At 43.2% G+C, this 22,862-nt stretch overlaps 1 protein-coding gene and 1 pseudogene across 1 annotated transcript; one reads left to right on the top strand and one right to left on the bottom strand.

The window, feature by feature from the left end:
- LOC120543706 overlaps positions 1-22,862 on the bottom strand; it is a 301,907-nt pseudogene that overhangs the window by 143,907 nt on the left and 135,138 nt on the right.
- On the top strand, positions 7,152-22,757 carry LOC120543728 (coagulation factor IX). Its single transcript, XM_039776935.1, has 10 exons — positions 7,152-7,320; positions 8,538-8,710; positions 13,309-13,333; positions 14,612-14,725; positions 15,342-15,476; positions 16,083-16,342; positions 18,555-18,669; positions 19,171-19,367; positions 20,097-20,222; positions 21,241-22,757. Exons 1-10 carry the CDS (start codon positions 7,254-7,256, stop codon positions 22,303-22,305), a joined length of 2,277 nt encoding a protein of 758 aa, XP_039632869.1. The 5' UTR covers positions 7,152-7,253; the 3' UTR covers positions 22,306-22,757.

Here is a 22,862-nt window from a genome sequence, read left to right as displayed (position 1 = left end):
TTAATGATGTACATTATGAGTAATGTACTTAGACAATGGTATACACCTATTAATTTAATACTCTCATATTTATATGTGTACACGAAAAGTAAGATATAATATAAGTTAAAGATAAATCCTATAAACAGTAAAAGATAATAATGTCACTTGAATACACTAAATGTACTTTGGAATTAGGATAATGGGTTTCCTATTGATAGATTGTATAGGAGTTAAATTTAACAGTTACTTTCAAGCAGAAGTCAATTATATTTGACCTACTGCTTGCCTTTATCTGAGGGATATTTAAACGATAGTTTTTCTATTGATTAAGTAAGATGTGTTTTTTTTCAAATGCCAAAAGCTGATGAAAATTGTGAAAATACAAAAGTAAAGTGCTAAAAATCAATCAAAAATACAGTTGATTAGAAATTTTAAAAATAAAGCTGAGAAAGACTAAATACATTTTTTATATAATTTGTTTTCTGTCCCAGAACTCTAATCAATAGACTGATAGTAACGGCTTTATCAAAAGAGGGTGCTCCCCTGGCTTATCAGATGTTAGCCATGACTGAATTTACTCACCCTGCCAACTATGGGAACTATTTTGACGAGGCTGACACTTCCTCCGACGAGGAGGAGGAAGGAGTATAGTCGCGCTGGGTCTAAATTACTCACAATCACCCCCCAGTGCCCCCCTCTCCCTGAGTCCCCGTTTCCTATCTCCAACTGTTTTTCTATCTTCTTATCTGCTGTCAGAGATTCCCTTCTTTGTTTCACAGATATTGCGCGGGGCTGAAAATCAGCCCATAGTCAATATAGCCTTAAGCAAGACATAGGGTTGAAGTATGATTTTACAATTTTTAATTAATTGCAATAATTACAAGAGATGTTTGTTTGAAGTTTGCATGATACACGATGTTTAGGGATTTCCACAAAAATAATTGTAACCATTGGTATAGTCATAGAAAGAGCAATGGATTATGCAGCTTACATTAGGAGCTATAAGACCCATGCACCACACCGCTCTGTCATGATAGTGGTGATCTACTATCACACACATAACTTTTGATTGCTTATTATTGATTACTAAATTGCCAGTAAGTCGTATGTAGGTCTCGAAAGAGGGATCCTATTATTGTTTTACCAATACTAGGATTATGTTCCACAGCGTGTTGCTGTGGAAAAAGAATATATATTGGGTTTAGAATAAGAATGTGCTGTAGCCTGGGATGGCCTCGCTGTCTCCTCCTGTCTGGCATGTGTAAGATAAGACGGGTTCAAATTTAGTGGAGCAAGAGTGCTCCTGATTTGTTGAATAAACAATTGGAACAGAATGCACCTAATGAAATATCTTAAAGGAACAGACAATCTCTAGCGCGCAACTTCTCTATCTTCGAGTCGGAACAGAAAGTCTGAGTGATATCCAACCAATTGCGCGCCCACACGCAATGGGCCGGAAGGAGGAACCGGAAGATGAATAAAAGAAAGGAAAAGGAAGGATCCGGGTCAGACCCGGAGAGACTTTGTTGGTGGTTAGGGAGAGAAAGTCTCGAAGGAGCGGCTGATCCATATGCATATGAAATATCTGTTTGCAATATCATTTTACTAAAGATTGTTATAGTTTAACTGAACGAATCCTGAGTATTAATTTCTTGGTCTGCCTTTCAACGAACACAATAAGTAAAGGGAAAACTTTGAGAAGTGACCGGTGGTTCTTAAAGTGATGGTTCGGAGTAATTTCACCCTAGGGTCCTTTGCACCATGATCTCGAGCCAAACACCCCCCCAGAAGCTTTTTTCACCTGGGTCGAACATTGGGAGCGTTAGCGTAGCGTAGCGTTATCAGCTGAATAGCTTAGCGCAGAGGCTAATGGATCCGAAGTGTCTCTTAACATTACCCCACTAATAATGCCCGAAATGATACCAACGTCTACAGTAGTACAAATAGGTTATGCACTCATAAAACGATGGATTGTGCAAAATGTGTAGTACACCAGAAGTTTATGTAAATAACACTGCCTGCTGGCTTCTGCTCTCTGCTGCTGCTGCTGCTGCTTTACTACCGGGCAGTAAGAGTGCTTAGGGCCGTCTACAAATTACAACACCGAAAAGAGATGCAACAAAAATATTTATTAATTTAATGATTAAATAATAAAGTATGTCCCAAACTTACCTCAATTATTACTTGTCTCCTGCTAGTTATACTACAGCACTTACTTTAAAAAATAAGTTAAATTAAAAAATATTTTTGTTGCATCTCTTTTCGGTGTTGTAATTTGTAGACGTCCCTAAGCACTCGCCTTACAGCAGCAACAACAACAGCAGAGAGCAGAAGCCAGCAGGCAAGTGTTATTTACATAACCTTCTGGTGTACTTACAAACTTTACAATACATCGTTTTATGAGTGCATAACCTATATATACTAGTGTAGACCTTTGGTATCATTTCGGGCATTATTAGTGGGGTAATGTTAAGAGACACTTCGGATCCATTAGCCTCTGCGCTAAGCTATTCAGCGGCTAACGCTACTCTAATGATCTTGTGCACTCTAGGTTTGCCTTTTGTTCTCTGAGCTCCTACTTACGCTGTGTCTCTCTCCAGTCCCGCTCTGACCTGCTGTTTCCTCCGCTGTGCCTGCATGCTCCCAGCCTCCTGTCCAGCCTCCCCCACCATCTTGGAACACCATCTGTGTACTCCTCTCTGCCTGTTCACCTCGTGTCCCGTAACAACTTGGAGTCTTCGACGTCGGCTCACCTCAAGCCTCCGACCAGCCAGGAGTTTCCCCGCCCTGACTCTATTCTCCATTAAACCTTTTGAACCTGCTTTACGTTGTCTATGTGATATCTCTGTGTTCTGGGTCAGACAAAGCCTATACATTATTGTACCTAACACATATTATGTGTATACATGTGTGTATATGTAAATGCATGTGTGTCTGTGTGTATTTGTGCGTGTGTGTGTATGTTTACATGTGTCTGTCTGTCTGTCTGTCTGTCTGTGTGTGTCAGTGTTCTACATGCACTCTTCAGGCGCTCTCATGAAGGCCTCTCCATCTCAAAGTCCCAGGCTGAACTTATGTCCCACTACGTAAAATTGTGATGTTTTGAGAGTAAAATTTGAATCTGCAATGTAACCTGTAACCTTTCTCTGTCAGGTAAATGCAGTAGTACAATGTTTTCCTATGAAGTAGAAGTACACAGTAAGTCAGTAGTATACAGTGGGGTTGCATATTACAGTTTTTTACAACTGTTTACACACTAAATCTTTACATGTCGGCCTAACACGACTTTAGGAACCTCTCACTCAAACTACACCCCCAATCTACTAAACCAGCAGTTATTTCTCAGACTTTCACTCAGTTTTCATTTTCATCAAACACTTTCTATCAATTATCAAATAACTATTCTCTCCCTAAGACACAAACATTTAACAAGAAGTGTCTTGCTTTCCTTCTCCAAACACAGCCAATCACAATGCAGCATTTATTCACCAGGTCACCCCCCACTACTAGAGATGTGAGATATGGCTAACGTTAGCTCGACCACAGGCGTTGCTTGCATGCGTGTTAGCTTCAGTTCCAGTTAAATGTTATCCATCTGATCGCCATGCCAACCGTCATCACCAGCTTATCTTTTTCTGTTTTTACCAAACATGACTTCTTTATCTCATCATCAGAGGAAACTTTGCAGACTCAGATCTCTATCCAGTAATCAATGTCCTTTACACGAGTCTCAAACCACAGAGGCTGACGTGTCTTCATACACACATTATTATTATTACAGAGGTATTACAGAGAGAAGGGGGGGGGGGTGTCTTTAACATGAAGTTACAAAGAGAACAAAAATACATACATATGAAGAAATAAATAAAAAGGAACATGAGTTACAACATTTAAATTAATTTAAATTCATGTAATATATTTACTGTAATAAATCCAAAAATGACCCCAATCCGTCATCAGATATTAAGGAAACATGGTAAGTCAAAATACTATCTTTTCTGACAACAATGCTAATACCAGTATATTCTTCTTTTGTAATTTCCATTCCGTGTCTGAATGTCTGTTTGTGTTTTGGCCTGTGTGTTGGTTTCAACTGCCCAGTTTGAAAGCCAGGCCGGGTTGCCAGATATACCTGTAAACACATAAACCCAGCGCGCTACAGCTGTAATGTTAGGACAGCCATGAAAGCAGCAAACAAACAAACAAACAGGATCAACAGAGATAGATTCTACCCAACCTAAATACCCCAGCATGTTTCTAACAGTTGCGTAGGGTTAGGTTTCATCCATCAAGAGAACACCTCTCCAAAGTGCCAGACACCATCGAATGTGAGCATTTTCCCACTCAAGTCAGTTACGTCGACGAACTGGAGTCAGGTCCAGAGAGAGCGAGAGAGACAGGGATGAACCGTAACCCTAACCCTACCACCAGATACTGACTGGTTTTCAGACTCCCTCCCGGACCCCCCTAATACAGTAAAACTGCACATTTTAGAGTGGCCTCTTATTGTGTCCAGCCTAAGGCACACATGTGCAATAATCATGCTGTCTAATCAGCATCTTGATATGCCACACCTGTGAGGTGGATGGGTTATCTTGGCAAAGAAGAAATGAACAATGTTTGCGAGAAACAGTCCTTTTGTGTACATAGAAAAAGATGTTTGTGTTCAGCTCATGAAAAATGGGGGCTAAAACAAAAGTGTTGCGTTTATAATTTTATTCAGTGTAAGTAGAGAACCCGAGTTGGTTACTTGCAAAAATAATTGAGACAAAGCCAGTAAAGTGATCCAGACTGGTCCTGGCTAAAGCCGCCATGCTAACCCTGCTAACTGCTAATGTTACCAGAGGACCAGGCAAGCGGCCACAGCTGTTTACAATGTGTAGCCTGTTCAGCAGCCATAGCTGACAACGGTGAGAAATTTTAAGCTTAGAAAGGGGGGCTGTAAATCGGGAAGAGAGAACCTTGAGTTTGCAGTGTGTTTAGCGATTGTTGCTATAATTCTAATCCAATAAAGTATGTTCAGTCGAGGTGGAGAGGACAGCGAGGTAGTGTTATTTTTAGTGGTTCCTGTGCTACTCCGCTGTGCTGTGGAGCATCTAACGTTAGCTACTCTGCTGTGCTGTGAAGTAATGTCTGGCTATGTGAGACAAGCATCTAGCAACATTGTTGTGGATGCTGCGGTCTCAGCCAGGCAACCAATGTGAACTTTGAGTCTGGGGAGGAGGGGGGGATGCAACTCTCACCAGTATTTTGAATTTGTACTGCAGTAACTATTTTAAACACTAGCTGTCAGTATTACATATTCAATTTAATTAAATTCAATTTTATTTATAGTATCAATTCATAACAAGAGTTATCTCGAGACTCTTTACAGATAGAGTAGGTCTAGACCACACTCTATAATTTACAAAGCCCCAACAATCCCTGTAATTCCCCCAAGAGCAAGCATTCAGTTTGACAGTGGCAAGGAAAAACTCCCTCTCAGGAAGAAACCTGGGACAGACCCAGGCTCTTGGTAGGAGGTGTCATGACATAGCAGGGCACTGCAGGGTGTCACAGGATGTAGCAGGGTATAGCAGGGTGTAGCAGGACGTAGCAGGGCACAGCAGAGCATAGCAGTTGTAACAGGGCATAGCAGGGCGCGCAGCAGGACCACGGCGACAGGCTGCAATCATGAGTTAGGAGCCACCCTAGTCCAAGGAAACATGCTGGGTGAAAGAAACCATAAGGACTCTGGGGAATAATCTCCCAGAGAAACACACAGATGGAAAGTGAGAGGAGAGAGAAACTCAGTGTGTCAAAGGAGGTACCCCGGTAGTCTAAGACTATAACAGCATAATGAAGAGAGGCAGATTAAGGAGAGGAGTCTGGTCGGGCTAGAACTCTGCCCACCCGGATCGGGCTGTACTGGCCTGTCTCCCTCTACTTTGATTGTTTATATGGTAGAGGAATCTGACCATTATGACGAGAAGCAGGTGGGCCGGGTTAGGCGGACGCTGCAACTCCTCACTCCCTAACTATAAGCTTTATCGAAGAGGAGAGTTTTAAGTTTACTCTTAAATGTGGTGACAGTTTCTGCCCCCCAAACCCAGACTGGGAGCTGGTTCCATAGGAGCGGAGCCTGGTAGCTGAAGGCTCTGGCTCCCATTCTACTATTAGAGACTCTAGGAACCACAAGTAACTCTGCATTCTGGGAGTGCAGTGCTCTAGTGGGACAATAAGGTACTAAGAGCTCTTCTAGATATAATGTGCTTGACCATTTAGAGCTTTGTAGGTCAAGAGAACGATTTTAAATTCAATCCTGGATTTTACAGGAAGCCAATGCAGAGAAGCTAATACAGGAGAAATATGATCTCTTTTCTTAGTTTTTGTGAGAACACGCGCTGCAGCATTCTGGATCAGTTGGAGAGTCTTAAGGGACTTATCTGAGCAACCTGATAGTAAGGAATTACAGTAGTCCAGCCTGGATGTAACGAATGCATGGACTAGTTTTTCAGCATCGTTTTGAGACAGGATATTCCTAATTTTGGCAATGTTACGAAGGTGAAAAAAGGCTGTTCTTGAGGTTTGTTTTAAGTGGGCGTTAAAGGATATATCCTGATCAAAAATAACTCCTAGATTTCTGACAGTAGTGCTGGAGGCCAGGACAACACCATCCAGAGTAACTATGTACACAATAAATACTAATAATAACATATTTCACCTTTAAAGATCAGTTACTTTTCTAAATGCACATGAAGGTCTCTTGGAGAGCTGTGTCCTGTGTATGCGTCTGATGTGACGTCTCTGAGTCAATATTTGAGCTGAGGTCAATGGTCAGTCGATCAGCTGGACGCCATTTTACCTCAGACACCGACCGGAAGACAACAAGAGGCGATCTGTGTCCTCACAGAGACGGAGAGGGACAGAGAGGGACAGAAAAAGAGACAGAGAGAGAGAGAGAGAGAGAGACAGAGAGAGAGAGACAGAGAGAGAGGGACAGAGACAGAGAGAGAGACAGAGAGGGACAGAGACAGAGACAGAAAGAGAGAGAGAGAGACAGAGAGACAGAAAGACAGAAATAGAGACAGACAGATATAGAGAAAGAGAGAAAGAAAGAGAGAGTCAGACAGAAAGAGAGAGAGACAGACAGACAGACAGACAAACAGAAAGAGAGATAGACAGAAAAAGAGAGAGACAGACTGACAGACAGACAGACAGAAAGAGAGAGAGACAGGGAGAGAGAGAGACAGAAACAGAGAGACAGAAAGAGATAAAAAAGAGACGAAGAAATGCTGCTGTCCTCCTATTTGACTCTCTGCATTCTGCTCAGCTGCTCGGTTCTCACTGAAAGTTCAGGTAAGACAAAAAATCATATCAAATGACACTGCCAACCCTCCTAAATGCATGTAAATGTTAACCCTTGGCGGGTAACATTACAAAGTTATTAGTTTGTTTGTGTGGTAAAACTCTGTTGGCTGCAGAAATGTTGCCAGTCGTCTGTTTTCCGCCAAGAAATCGGTGCAGTTTACATGAGTCTGGTGGGTTTGGTGATGGAGATTTCAGGGCTTGTTTTCTGACCACTTGTCGGGACCCTCCTCTGTCCCGTTGTGGATGATGGTTTGGATTTCGGTTGAGCACCTCTCCATGCACACTAACCCGGGGATCGATTCCCTTTAGGAGCCAGACTCGATGAAGTGCAGGATGCCGCTTGGCAACGGCATGTTTTCTGTAATAAAGTATACTTATACTTAAGTAAAAGTACTATTACTTTGATGAACTTTTAATTGACAATTCCGGCGCAAAATGACCCTAGGGGTTAATTACATATGGGTACCGAGTCACCGTTATCTGGGACATGTTTTCTTGCTAATCCAATGTGACCAGTTTTAGCTCAAATTGCTAATTACCTTCTAAAGATAGTTTTCGGGGCAGAGGGTAAATCTCTATTTCTACACCACTAACAAGGCTCAACATATCACCACACTTCCACAGTAGCATAATGAGGGTCCCTACATGTAAACCCAAGCATTGAGAACTTTGTAAGTGTACAGACAGTTTATTAAAAAGATAGATTATAAAGACAGTAGCGTTCATGTATACAAGCAGGTGCCATCTTGGGAAAGCAGTCATGACCAGTAGAACGACGAACGCCGTGCTTGCGCTATGTTACTGGTTGCACGGTGTTCATTGTTCGAATGGTCGTGACTGCTTTCCCAAGATGGCGTCTGCTTGTAAACAATAACGCTACTGTCTTTATAATCTATATTTTTAATAAACTGTTCACTTACAAAGTTCTCAATATTTCGGTTTACATGTAGGGACCCTTATTATGCTATTGTGGTTTGAGCTAACACTGGTCACATTCGATTAGCATGAAAACATGTCCCAGAGAACGGTCGACTCGGTAATCATGTGTAATTAACCCCTAGGTTCATCATGGCCAGAATTGTCCTTTAATTTTACAGAGAACTTTGTCTTCATAATATTTTTTTCAGCTCTCCGCCTGCAGTCTTTCTGTTATTGTGTCCACTCCTCTCTCAGTGTTTCTGTTATTGTGTCCACCCCTCACCCAGTGTTCTTGGAGCGGCCGGCAGCAGGTCAGATCCTGCGCGTGGTGTCCCGGCGGCGCCGAGCCAACTCCTTCTTCCTGGAGGAAATGTTGCCCGGAGACCTGGAGCGGGAATGTCACGAAGAGCGCTGCTCGCAGGAAGAGGCCTCCGAGATCTTCAGGACCACCGAGAAGACGGTAAGAAGATAGATACAGATATACAGGTAAGAAGATAGATACAGATACAGATATACAGGTAAGAAGATAGATACAGATATACAGGTAAGAAGATAGATACAGATACAGATATACAGGTAAGAAGATAGATACAGATACAGATATACAGGTAAGAAGATAGATACAGATACAGATATACAGGTAAGAAGATAGATACAGACACAGATATACAGGTAAGAAGATAGATACAGACACAGATATACAGGTAAGAAGATAGATACAGATACAGATATACAGGTAAGAAGATAGATACAGACACAGATATACAGGTAAGAAGATAGATACAGATATACAGGTAAGAAGATAGATACAGATACAGATATACAGGTAAGAAGATAGATACAGATACAGATATACAGGTAAGAAGATAGATACAGATACAGATATACAGGTAAGAAGATAGATACAGATACAGATATACAGGTAAGAAGATAGATACAGACACAGATATACAGGTAAGAAGATAGATACAGACACAGATATACAGGTAAGAAGATAGATACAGACACAGATATACAGGTAAGAAGATAGATACAGATACAGATATACAGGTAAGAAGATAGATACAGATACAGATATACAGGTAAGAAGATAGATACAGATACAGATATACAGGTAAGAAGATAGATACAGATACAGATATACAGGTAAGAAGATAGATACAGACACAGATATACAGGTAAGAAGATAGATACAGACACAGATATACAGGTAAGAAGATAGATACAGACACAGATATACAGGTAAGAAGATAGATACAGACACAGATATACAGGTAAGAAGATAGATACAGATACAGATATACAGGTAAGAAGATAGATACAGATACAGATATACAGGTAAGAAGATAGATACAGATACAGATATACAGGTAAGAAGATAGATACAGATACAGATATACAGGTAAGAAGATAGATACAGATACAGATATACAGGTAAGAAGATAGATACAGACACAGATATACAGGTAAGAAGATAGATACAGATACAGATATACAGGTAAGAAGATAGATACAGATACAGATATACAGGTAAGAAGATAGATACAGACACAGATATACAGGTAAGAAGATAGATACAGATACAGATATACAGGTAAGAAGATAGACACAATATGTGCTACTCCGCCGTGAGCTATTTAAATTAGCTGATACATGGTTAAACCTCATTGGCTATATTATTTATATATCATATTTTTACTACACCATATTTATTTATTTATAATTGCATTCCTCTAGCTGCTGATGGGTTTTTTATTTCTGTTTTTATGGTGGTCCAATGCAACGTAATTTTCGTTCTACACTGCACTTCCTGATGTGTTTTTTGGAATGACAACAAAACCTTGAATCTTGAATCTTGAATCTCTTACCAGTGTATCTCCGTGTGTACTTTGTCCACAGCAATCCCACCAATCGCTCCCAAAACATCCCAGTTAGAGAGGAAATGCCCTAAATATATTCTATAAATTCTATAAATCTTTACAATCATTCCCTGAAAGAACCAGGCAGACCTGCCTTGTTCAAGCATCCAAATTTCAAAACTTGACATTTTCCGCATGTAGCTTCCTAGCTCAAAGCTTGTTGTTGTTATTTCCCAAATCTCCTGCTCCATGGTCCCCTTGCTTGTGAACAAGACCCTGAGGTACTAGAACTCCTTACTTGGGGTAGGCACTCCGATTTAGAGGTGCTGATCCTCGTCCCAGCTGCTTCACACTCAGCTGCGAACTGAGCCAGTGAAAGACTGATTTTGCCATGTTGTCAGGACCACATCATCTGCAAAACGCTGCAATGAGATCCCCAGTCCAACAAACTGCAACCCCTCCACACCCCGACTACGCCTCGATATCCTGCCCATGAATATCACAAACAGGATTAGTGACAAAGCGCAGCCCTGGCGGAGGCCAATCCTCACCTAAAACGAGCCAAAATGACTGCCGAGAACCCAAAGACAGCTCTCACTTTGGTCATACAGAGATTGGATGGCCATGAGAAGGCACCACCTCACCCCATACTCCCGCAGCACCTCCCAAAGTATCTCCCATGGGACCCGGTCATCTGCCTTCTCCAGATCCACAAAGCACATGTAGACCGGTTGGGCATACTACCAGGCTCCCTCCAGGATCCTTGGGAGAGTGAAGATCTGGTCCGGTACGGAATCCACATTGTTCCTATTCAACCCGAGGTTAGCCAAACCCTTCTTTCCAGCACCTTGGAGTAGACTTTACCAGGGAGGCTGAGAGGTGTGATACTCCTGTAATTGGCACTCACTCTCTGTTCCCCCTATTTAACGCCCAGGAACCTGAGGCCATTTTTACAATTCCTTTTCCGTCTGGTTTTATTTTCTAAAAAAGCTTGTAAAACATCAACCCTGTTCTCTATAGTCAATCAATGTACATCATTATTTTCAGGAAAAACTGGGCTATTCGAATATTTGAGCTGTAGTGAGGTCAATTGAAAGTAAAAAAGGTTGTATGACCTTAAAAACAAATAAATAAATAAAACGGAAAATGAATCTCACAGATATTTATTGATATCACACACAGAACAATAAAAGCTAAGCCAATCTCCTGTCTAAATCAGTTCCCATATGTCTTAGGTTATTATTATAACTTATATAGTTGACAAAATATTTACAATTTTTCAAAAAAAGTCCAGACGCTTTTGCCAATAATCAAAATAATAATGTTCAAATGTATTGATATCACACATACAGCAAGCATTTGTTTTGTCTAAAACAGTTATCCTATATATTTGGAGTCATCCAGTGCAAAAATAAACATAATGAACATTATAACTCATATAAATGACAAACTATTTACATTTCTTCAAAAAAAGGCCCAAATGTATCCCAAATATCTAAACAGTGATGCCATTCTTCTCTGTAGAACGGTCATAGACCGTAGTTATCTTTCTTTTTCACTTTACTCTTTGTTCTCGCTCCTATTTCCTGGAGTGAACTTTCTTTTCGACTATATACTCTTTGTGTAATGGACCTGCCTTCCCATTGGTTGAAAAACGTCAAAACAGTCTTGGAAAGCATCATGGGAGATTTATACTAGACTGTTGCAGCCGGTAGCACAGAGCTAGCAGCAAAAATGACGGAAAATTTATAAATTACGGACATCGAGTGGATAAATCTTGGATGTAAGCGTTTGGATTTATTGCTGAACAACTCCGAAAAGAGGCACAAGTTCCAGGCTGGATAGAAAACCTTCTGCAAAGGCTACGAAGACAACAAAGACACCGCCGGGATGGCTAGCTTGTTAGCTTCTAGCTGGAAAAAACGGTAAGAAGATCGATAAAAGTTTCATTAAATAATCTAAATATTAATCGGAGGTGCCGTGTGACGTCGTGGACGATGCCGTAGGGCTCTGACAGGGAAACCACCACTCCTTAATAATAATAATGTATACTTTATTAATCCTGCAAGGGTAAATTATAATGTTGTTATTACAAACAGGCCTGAATTACACACACATGCTCAGTACCTCTACATGCACTAATGGAGAGATGTCAGAGTGAGGGGGCTGCCCTGAGCAGTTGGGGGGTTCGGTGCCTTGCTCATGAGCACCTTGGCAGTGCCCAGGAGGTGAACTGGCACCTCTCCAGCTACCATACCACCATACATACTTGAACCAGTAACCCTCCGGTTCCCAACCCAAGTCCCTACTGACTGAGCTACTGCCACCCCACTATCTAAGAATTCAACGCAATGTTGAAGAGGCGTGCCACCCATGACAGCCACAGAGGGCGAGACTCCTCAAAGTGCTTCTTCAACCTCCCAGTTCCCTCCATGTCTTCTCCAAACTTCTGCCACACCCGCTGTTTTGCTTCCTTCACGGCAGAGGGTGCCCCCTTCCCCCAACCTGTAGGCTTAGGGAGGCAACCCTCTAAGGCAGGGGCCACATGAGAAACAGGGACTGGTGTGGAGGGCCGGACCAATAGGCTAAACTCTATTCTGCTCAATATTAATTTTATGTCAGGTTGCACATAAAAAAGAACCCTAGCCTACTGTCTTTGGGGGCCACGGGAACAGTGACAAGACCCAGATGTCCCTAGCCTACCCTCTCTGGTTCTGGTTCTGACCACAGGAACAGTGACAGGACCCAGATGTCCCTAGCCTACCGTCTCTGGTTCTGGTTCTGACCACGGGAACACTGACAGGACCCAGATGTCCCTAGCCTACCGTCTCTGGTCCTGGCTCTGACCACGGGAACACTGACAGACAGCTCACTTCAACGCAGCGTAATAACTCCTGAAAATAATGTCCATCTCGCAAATAAATCACTTTTTTCTCTGTGCCGAAATGTTTTGCGGTGTTGGTGAATTCTTATAAAAACAAACGCCACTAAATGTCGGGTTAAATGCGTTGTAACTCACGATACTGAGATTGTAACGGGTATCATATTACCAACATTGTATTAGTAATGTGTTATATTACTGTGTTACAGCAAAAAGAAATACAATACTGTAATTGCGTTACTTTTGTTACTCCATCACTGCTCACTATTTAATGAATGCAATAAACAGCATTTTAACTCTGACTTTCTTCTTCCACAGATGGAGTTCTGGTACAAATACACTAGTGAGTATATTTTCTGTGTCGAATTTGACCCATTTTCTAAAAGTTTCTATATCAGAAATTTGTGTTTCTTTCAACCAAATTGTCAAAAGAAATAATGTGGATGGTTCCTTACAACGCTCTTCACAAGTAAAATATATGATCAGTTCACTACTTTCTTTGAATTTAAGTGTTTTATTCAAATTTATAGCATTTAAAAAAGAAATGATAAAAGAATAGTGAAAAAAGTGACTAAAATGAAGGAAAAAGCTTAAAAATTGTCGGCGAAAAAAACAACAAAAATGTCAAAAAAACGCAGAAAAACTTAATTTTTTTAATTTGGACTGAGAAAACCAAAAAGTTGCATAGTGGACAAGAGGACAACACAAGGGTTAAGATTGATTTGGAATCATTGAAATGTATCATTGATTAACTGCTTTTTTTTGTTTCTTTGGTTTTGTTGTTTCTTTCTAAATTTTTGATGCTTTTTGTACATATTTGGAAATTTTTTGGTTAAAGGTGCCCTGCCATACAAAACCGTTTTTCCTTGTATTTTTTTAAATCTGTCCGGTCCATATGTGTTTGTGTTATGAGGTGAATGTGAAAATGAACTGCTACCTCCTCTGTCAGCTCTAGTCACTGAACAGAAATAATCAGAGAAATCAGGCCAATCACAAAAGCTGGTCAGTCTGACATCATACTGCCTGAGCTCATTACTATTCATGAGCTCGCCCAGTTGGGCTGGGTAAAGGATTCTGACAGCCAGGCTCTCATTGGCTAGCTGTTAGCCAATCAGATTCAAACAGCTTAGCTTGTTGAATATTAATGAGAACTGGTAGAAATTGAGCTGAGTCTTCCCGCAGGCTTTCTATACCACGCTAGAATGACTTGAAACAAGGTAACCATGGCATTTTTTCCACAAAAATGTTTACTTCAGGTCTGGGATTAAAACAAAGTCATGAAATACGTGTGGCAGGGCACCTTTAAATTACCAGTTGGAGAGTCTGTCCTGTGATTAACATCAGCGATATCCGATCTACCCAGAATGACAGAAACATCTATCTGAGGTGAATTTTTATGTTTTATTAGATTATTTTTAGGACATTTTCTGCCTTTAATGGACAGGACAGTTAGATATGAAAGGGGAGAGAGAGGGGGAAGACATGCAGGAAATTGTCACAGGTCGGACTCAAACCCTGGACCTTCTGCGTCGAGGAATAAACCTCTATATGTGTGCCTGCTCTACCAGCTGAGCTAACCGGCCACTACTTTGGTGTTTTGAGTGTCTCTCCTGTGTGGCAGATCTGGACCCGTGTCAGACCAATCCCTGTCAGAACGGAGGCATCTGCACTCTGGACCGCGGACACTTCCTGTGTCTCTGTTCCCCGCAGTACAGCGGCAAGACCTGCGAATCAGGTAAACAACCAATCACAGACATGTTACTCAGGTAAACAACCAATCACAGACCTGCGAATCAGGTAGACAACCAATCCCAGACCTGCGACTCAGGTAGACAACCAATCCCAGACCTGCAACTCAGGTACAGAACCAATCACAGACCTGTGACTCAGGTAAACAACCAATCACAGACCTGCGACTCAGGTAAACAACCAATCACAGACCTGCGACTCAGGTAAACAACCAATCCCAGACCTGCGACTCAGGTAAACAACCAATCCCAGACCTGCGAATCAGGTAAACAACCAATCACAGACCTGCGACTCAGGTAGACAACCAATCACAGACCTGCGACTCAGGTAAACAACCAATCACAGACCTGCGAATCAGGTAAACAACCAATCACCGACCGGCGACTCAGGTAGACAACCAATCATAGACATGTGACTCAGGTAGACAACCAATCAGAGACCTGCGACTCAGGTAAACAACCAATCACAGACCTGCGATTCAGGTACGTCAAATTGCATTGACTTCTATCTTCAGTTTTCTAACCCCCAAGAGGGGGCGTAGCCTTGATGTTTAGCGAGGTACCCGGGTGGCCTAACGTATGGATGCTGTTGGTTGTTTGCAGAGGTGTTGCAGTGTTACTACAGAAACGGACGCTGTATGCAGTACTGCTCCAACCTGCCGGGGGGCGCTGGAGTTCAGTGTAGCTGCGCTGACGGATACAAACTGGACCCTGATGGACGCAGCTGCTCCGAGACTGGTAACACTCAGAGAAAAAACATACTGCCCCTTACTTATGTTGTTACTTATTTACTCACTTAATCACTTATTTACTTACCTACTTATTTATTTATTTACTTATTTACTCACTTATTTACTTACCTAATTATTTACTGATTTACTTACTCAATTATTTACTTATTTACTCACTTATGTACTTATCTACTTACTTTGTTATTTACTTATTTAGTTACTTATTTACTTTCTTATTTACTTATTTACTTACATGCTCACTTACTTACTTACTCACTTTATTTACTTACCTACTTACTTTCTTATTTCCTTATTTACGTATTTACTTATTTACTTATTTACTTATTTACTTATTTACTTACCTACTTATTTACTTATTTAGTAACTTATTTACATATTTACTTACCTACTTATTTACTTATTTAGTTACTTATTTAATCATTTATTTACTTACCTATTTATTTACTTATTTAGTTACTCATTTACTTACTCACTTAATTACGTATTTACATATATACTGTACATATTTCCTTATTTACTTATTTACGTATTTCCTATATAATAAGTTTGTACTACCAGGCTGTTGTTTTGACTCTAAATGTTTGCTATGCAGTGGCGTTCCCCTGTGGCCGACAGCAGCAGTCAGCTCTGTCATCGTACCAAAGTCGCTCTGACCGAGTCACCATGGAGATGGACGCCATGTTGGACGCCAACAGCACCGATGGCTGGGCGGCGATCCTGCAGAACGCAATGGAGATGGAGGACGAGCTGCTGGCGAATCAAACGTCTGCACGGAGCGACAACGGGACGGTGGGGATGACGCTGCGTATCGTGGGGGGGGTCCTGGATAAACCGGGGGGGAGTCCCTGGCAGGTAACGAGACATTTTACACAAATTTAAGAGACTTTCTTCTCTGAAAAAACTCCCACATAACATATTCAGAACACCCCTCTATCCTCCCCCCTCCAGCATCATTCTGACCTATATTTAGGTTTCTCTAGTGACTGTGGCAGATATTACAGAGCCCTGTAGTGGCTGTGGTAGGTATCACAGAGCCCTCTAGTGGCCGTGGTAGGTATCACAGAGCCCTCTAGTGGCCGTGGTAGATATGACAGAACCCTCTAGTGGCCGTAGTAGATATTACAGAGCCCTCTAGTGGCCGTGGTAGGTATTACAGAGCCCTCTAGTGGCCGTGGTAGATATGACAGAACCCTCTAGTGGCCGTAGTAGATATTACAGAACCCTCTAGTGGCCGTGGTAGATATTACAGAGCCCTCTAGTGGCCGTGGTAGATATTACAGAACCCTCTAGTGGCCGTGGTAGATATTCAAGGCCCTCTAGTGGCCGTGGTAGGTATCACAGAGCCCTCTAGTGGCCGTGGTAGATATGACAGAACCCTCTAGTGGCCGTAGTAGATATTACAGAGCCCTCTAGTGGCTGTGGTAGGTATCACAGAGCCCTCTAGTGGCCGTGGTAGATATGACAGAGCCCTCTAGTGGCCGTAGTAGATATTACAGAGCCCTCTAGTGGCTGTGGTAGATATGACAGAACCCTCTAGTGGCCGTGGTAGATATTACAGAGCCCTCTAGTGGCCGTGGTAGGTATTACAGAGCCCTCTAGTGGCCGTGAGTAGATATTACAGAGCCCTCTAGTGGCCGTGGTAGGTATTACAGAGCCATCTAGTGGCCGTGGTAGATACTACAGAACCCTCTAGTGACTGTGGTAGATATTACGGAGCCCTCTAGTGGCCGTGGTAGATATTACAGAACCCTCTAGTGACTGTGGTAGATATTACGGAGCCCTCTAGTGGCCGTGGTAGATATTACAGAGCCCTCTAGTGGCCGTGGTAGATATTACAGAGCCCACTAGTGGCTGTGGTAGATATTACAGAGCCCTCTAGTGACCGTGGTAGATATCACAGAGCCCTCTAGGGGCTGTGGTAGATATCACTGAGCCCTCTAGTGGCCGTGGTTGTCAGTACCCGATCCGTTCCACCTGCACAATCCGTTCTGCGCATGTGCAAGATGACACGTATGCCATGACGTAGGCGCAGATGATAATGCTGCGTTCATTCCACCACCACCTTGGAATAACGGCACCGCTTCCACCTGCACGATCCGTTCTGCGCATGCGCAAGATGTTCACACGCTAGCCTCCAGCTAACGTTAGTTAGCTAATAGCTAATTCGGCGGACCGCTAGGTGATTATAGCGGTAGCTAACGGTTAATTCGGCGGACCGCTAGGTGATTATAGCGGTCTGCCGTTAGCCTCCCCCGGGAAGCTAACGTTAGTTTAGCTAACGGTTAATTTGGCTAACTGCTAGCTGATTGCAGCGGTCTGCCGTTAGCTTCCACAGTTAAGCTAACGTTAGTTTAGCTAACAGCTAATTCGGCTAACCGCTAGCTGAGACAGCATGTAAACTTTAAAAGACCCTCAAAATAAAACTTGAAAATAAACGTTAACATATATAACAGCTGTTACGTCAGTTCTACTTTACTTGTGCTCATTTAAAATACAATCACTCAATACTTGTCTTTATTGTTATTACTGTAATGTCTTAATTTAGCTGTAGCCTGCTTTTCCCATTAAGTTTGACCTAACGTTATTTTAGACTGAATCTAGCTGCAGAAACGTAACCAGTGGGGCGGTGCCTGTTATTTCGAGGTGGCATGAACGCAGCATTATCATCTGCGCCTACGTCATGGCATACGTGTCATCTTGCACATGCGCAGAACGGATTGTGCAGGTGGAACGGATCGGGTACTGACAGTGGTACTTATCACAGAGCCCTCTAGTGACCGTGGTAGATATTACAGAGCCCTCTAGTGACCGGAGTAAGCCCTGACTGCAGTACGCAGATCAAGGAGTGGCTCAATGTGGGTGGAGCTAAACGTTTGACTCCGCCCACTTGCCAAATAGCAATTGGCAGAGCCATTTCTCTATCACTCTGGCAATTGGTGTGAGGGGAAAACACAGGACTTTCAAGCTGACCGGAGATCTTTTCCCGTTGTTTTAAGTTTCGGAAAACAACAATAAATATGTCGTAAAAAAGTATGTGTGTCTGTGTGTGTGTGTGTATGTTCAGGTTCTGCTCCGCAGGTCTGATGGTTATGGTTTCTGTGGAGGAACTCTGGTTTCCGATCGTTGGGTCATCTCTGCTGCTCACTGCCTCGAGGAGACTGTAGACCATGTGACGATAGGTGTGTACTGTCATATTAAAGAGTAAGATCATTTTAGTTTAATATGAAACAGCACCACCAAGCCCGCCAGACTCCATGTAAATAATCAGGACTTTTAGCTTGTGTAGAGCCAGCATATCTCCACCAGACTCCATGTAAATAATGATTACTTGATTAAAAGTCCTGATTATTTACATGGAGTCTGGTGGAGATATGCTTGCTCTATTCACGCTAAAAGGCCTGATTATTTACATGGAGTCTGGTGGAAATATGCTGGCTCTATACACGCTAAAAGTAGTGATTATTTAGATGGAGTCTGGTGGAGATATGCTGGCTCTATACACGCTAAAAGTCCTGATTATTTACATGGAGTCTGGTGGAGATATGCTGGCTCTATACACGCTAAAAGTCCTGATTATTTACATGGAGTCTGGTGTGTTTGGTTATCACAGCAGTTTTTTTACTTTCTTTGTGTGTGTGTGTGTGTTGTGTGTGTGTGTGTGCGTGCCTGTGTGTGTGCAGGTGATTATGATAAGCAGCGTCCTGATCCAGGTGAACAGCTGATTAAAGTCCAGAAGGTTGTCGTCCATCCTCACTTCCACTCCTTCACCTTCGACAGCGACATTGCTCTGCTGTTACTGGCCCAGCCCGTTGCCCGGGGCAACACTGCCATCCCCGCCTGCCTGCCTGACCCCCACCTCTCCACTTACCTGCTGCAGGTAACTGGATTCTTTCCTTATACACTGACCTTTCCTAGCTGTTTTACTGTAACTTACTGGCAACTGTGCTGCCAGTAAGTTACTGTAAAGCCCTTTACAGTATTGCACTGTCTGCTACTTTACAGTAGTCTACTGTTATTTTACAGTAACATTTTGCTACAGAACTTTTACAGCATTTTGCAAGATTCAATACTATTGCTATACAACTGAGTTGCTCATTACAACAACAGAGAGCATGCCCCGTCCTGCTCCCTTTTCAAGTTTATGTTTTTAGTTCCTTTTATTCCTCTTTGGTTTTCCTTTTCCTGTGTTTGATTTTGATACCCTCAGTCTCGTCTCGTTTCAGGTTTACATCCAGGTTTTTGGCCGTTTTCGAAATCACCTACTACATACTGCCGACAACTAAAACAAACCCTAATTATGAACTTAAATATTAAATCTAATATATTGGGGCGGCCTCTAGCTCACCCAGTAGGAGTGTTGCCCCCATATTGGCTGAGTCCTGCAGTGGCGCGGGTTTGAATCTGACCTGCTGCCCTTTGCTGCGTGTCATCCCCATCTCTCTCCCCCTTTCACGTCTATCACTGTCACTGTAATAAAGGGAAAAGCCCAAAAAATAAAATCAAATTTATTTACATGTAATAGTTTCTAGTTCTTTAGAAGACAGATGTTACATCCACAATCGTTCTATCTGAGGAAAGGCTTTGAGTTTTGATGTGGTGTTTTCAGGCGGGAAACCGCGGTGTGGTGACAGGCTGGGGGCTCACGCAACACCTGGGTCGGTCGTCCCGCTTTCTCAGGAAGGTGACGCTTCCTGTCGTAAGCTACACAGAATGCATCGCTTCCACTGAACAGGTGAGAACATCTACATTATAAAGATTAAACCAGTTTGAGTCGTGATTCACTCGGATCTTTTACCCGAGTCTTTAAATTGATTCACAAATCACGAGTCTCTAGCATCATTAACCCGGTTCAGTTGAGTCGTACTACAATTAAATCTAAAATGATAACAGCGCCACACACAAACCTCTTGCAACATTAGCTACTACTAGTCCTAGCCATCTTAGCTGCAAAAAGCTTTATTACTTACAATTACGTAGGCAACAACAACTCCACAAGTCAATTCAAGCGACTGAGTGAGCAGAGAGACAGTTCCCAACCCGCAGACTCAGAGACGGAAGTTCGCAGACCATGGGATTCACTCGAGAACTCACGAGCACTCGATGACTCTGGAGTCCACGATGGACTCGTGAGTCCACTCGTGAGTTGTCGCGCGAATCAGCCATTGTCATGAGTGGATCTGATTCAGATGAGCGAGTGAAGTCTCTCCTCGAGCTCAGAGTAAAGCAAATCAACAACAAAAGCCATTCTTTCGATTCTGAAATAACATACAATGTTCTGCACGTAGCCTAGCTGGGCCTACTGTAGGTTTGGTGTATGAATGGAATATGTTGAAATGCATTAAGGTCGAGCAGACAGTAATAATGATAATGTATTCACTACGGGCATTTCTCCGTTCCTGTTTCTATGTCTACATTGAAAGCCTGTATATATTGATTAGGCTACAATAAGTTAAGACAATAAATAAACAGTCTGGCTCTAAATGCTTTATTTTCGGTAGGACTGAGTTTCCATGGCTATTTAGCAATACTGACTCAAGTGATCAACTGACACGCACAACCCAGTTCAGTTAAGTGAGTGACTCTGAATAACCAGAATCCTTAAAAGGAACCGGGTTTGCCAGGCCTAATAAAGATTAGATCAGATACACAAAGAGGTGTTTCAGTTCGAGCAGCAGATCCAAACTCCCTTCAATTTATACCAAATGTATAGGTCTCTAACCTGTCTGTCTCTCTAACCTGTCTGTCTGCAGGTGATAACAGACAACATGTTCTGTGCCGGGTACCTGTCTGTCTCTCAGGACGCCTGCAGCGGAGACAGCGGTGGTCCGTTCCTGGTCAACTACCGAGGAACCTGGTTCCTGACCGGCGTGGTCAGCTGGGGGGAGAAGTGTGCCGCTGTTGGCAAGTTCGGGGTCTATACCCGCCTGGGCAACTTCCTGTCCTGGATCAGAGACACCATGAGACAGAGAGACATGGTAGACCCACGTGGGTTTAGGGACACCGTGGACACACCGGGGCTCAGAGACACCGTGGACACACTGGAGCTCAGAGAGACCGTGGACACACTGGGGCTCAGAAAGACCGTGGACACACCGGGGCTCAGAGAGACCGTGGACACACCGGAGCTCAGAGAGACCGTGGACACACCGGGGCTCAGAGAGACCGTGGACACACCGGGGCTCAGAGAGACCGTGGACACACCGGGGCTCAGAGAGACCGTGGACACACCGGAGCTCAGAGAGACCGTGGACACACCGGAGCTCAGAGAGACCGTGGACACACCGGGGCTCAGAGAGACCGTGGACACACCGGAGCTCAGAGAGACCGTGGACACACCGGAGCTCAGAGAGACCGTGGACACACCGGGGCTCAGAGAGACCGTGGACACACCGGGGCTCAGAGAGACCGTGGACACACCGGGGCTCAGAGAGACCGTGGACACACCGGGGCTCAGAGAGACCGTGGACACACCGGAGCTCAGAGAGACCGTGGACACACCGGGGCTCAGAGAGACCGTGGACACACCGGAGCTCAGAGAGACCGTGGACACACCGGGGCTCAGAGAGACCGTGGACACACCGGGGCTCAGAGAGACCGTGGACACACCGGGGCTCAGAGAGACCGTGGACACACCGGGGCTCAGAGAGACCGTGGACACACCGGGGCTCAGAGAGACCGTGGACACACCGGAGCTCAGAGACACCGTAGACCCCGTGGACTCAGGGCTCAGAGATACCCATCTTAAAGGGACCGAGAGCCAAAACACAGGAACAATCAGACCGGAGCTCAGAGACACCGTGGATCTTTATGTCTGACAAAAAATTGACAACAGCAACACAGCAGTGGAGAAGTGGCAGAAACAACAACAAAAATGTTAAAAAAAGGAACAAATGAAGTTGTTCTTCTTGACCTTATGTGTCAAGAACAAACCTCCAGTGGGACCAACCCAACACCACGTAGAGCTGGCACACAAACGCCGAAAAAAGACACAAACGTTGAAGAAAGTGACGTAAACGTCACAGGTTCTGTTCCGTTCACCTTCATTGATTGTTTTATTTAAACTTTTTGTTGCTTTTCGATCTTTTTTTCGTCACCTTTAGTCACATTTTTTACAACCTTTCTGCTTTTTATTCCTGACATTTTGAACCATGAACAGACCGGACAAAGACCATCTGCAGGACATACAGGAGACAAAGACCATCTGCAGGACATACACGAGACAAAGACCATCTACAGGACATACAGGAGACAAAGACCATCTGCAGGACATACAGGAGACAAAGACCATCTACAGGACATACAGGAGACAAAGACCATCTGCAGGACATACAGGAGACAAAGACCATCTGCAGGACATACAGGAGACAAAGAC

The sequence above is a fragment of the Perca fluviatilis genome, chromosome 2 (genome assembly GCF_010015445.1).
Source record: "Perca fluviatilis chromosome 2, GENO_Pfluv_1.0, whole genome shotgun sequence".
Taxonomy (NCBI): domain Eukaryota; kingdom Metazoa; phylum Chordata; class Actinopteri; order Perciformes; family Percidae; genus Perca; species Perca fluviatilis.
The sequence above is the reverse complement of the archived record's forward strand: the minus strand, read 5'-3'. Positions and strand labels throughout refer to the sequence as shown.

Excerpts from the sequence above, each read along its gene's own strand:
- LOC120543728 (XM_039776935.1), top strand. The coding sequence starts at position 7,254 with ATGCTGCTGTCCTCCTATTTGACTCTCTGCATTCTGCTCAGCTGCTCG. Across the intron at positions 7,321-8,537 it reads GGTTCTCACTGAAAGTTCAG|TGTTCTTGGAGCGGCCGGCA; the intron begins GTAAGACAAAAA and ends CCCCTCACCCAG. Across the intron at positions 20,223-21,240 it reads GCATCGCTTCCACTGAACAG|GTGATAACAGACAACATGTT; the intron begins GTGAGAACATCT and ends GTCTGTCTGCAG.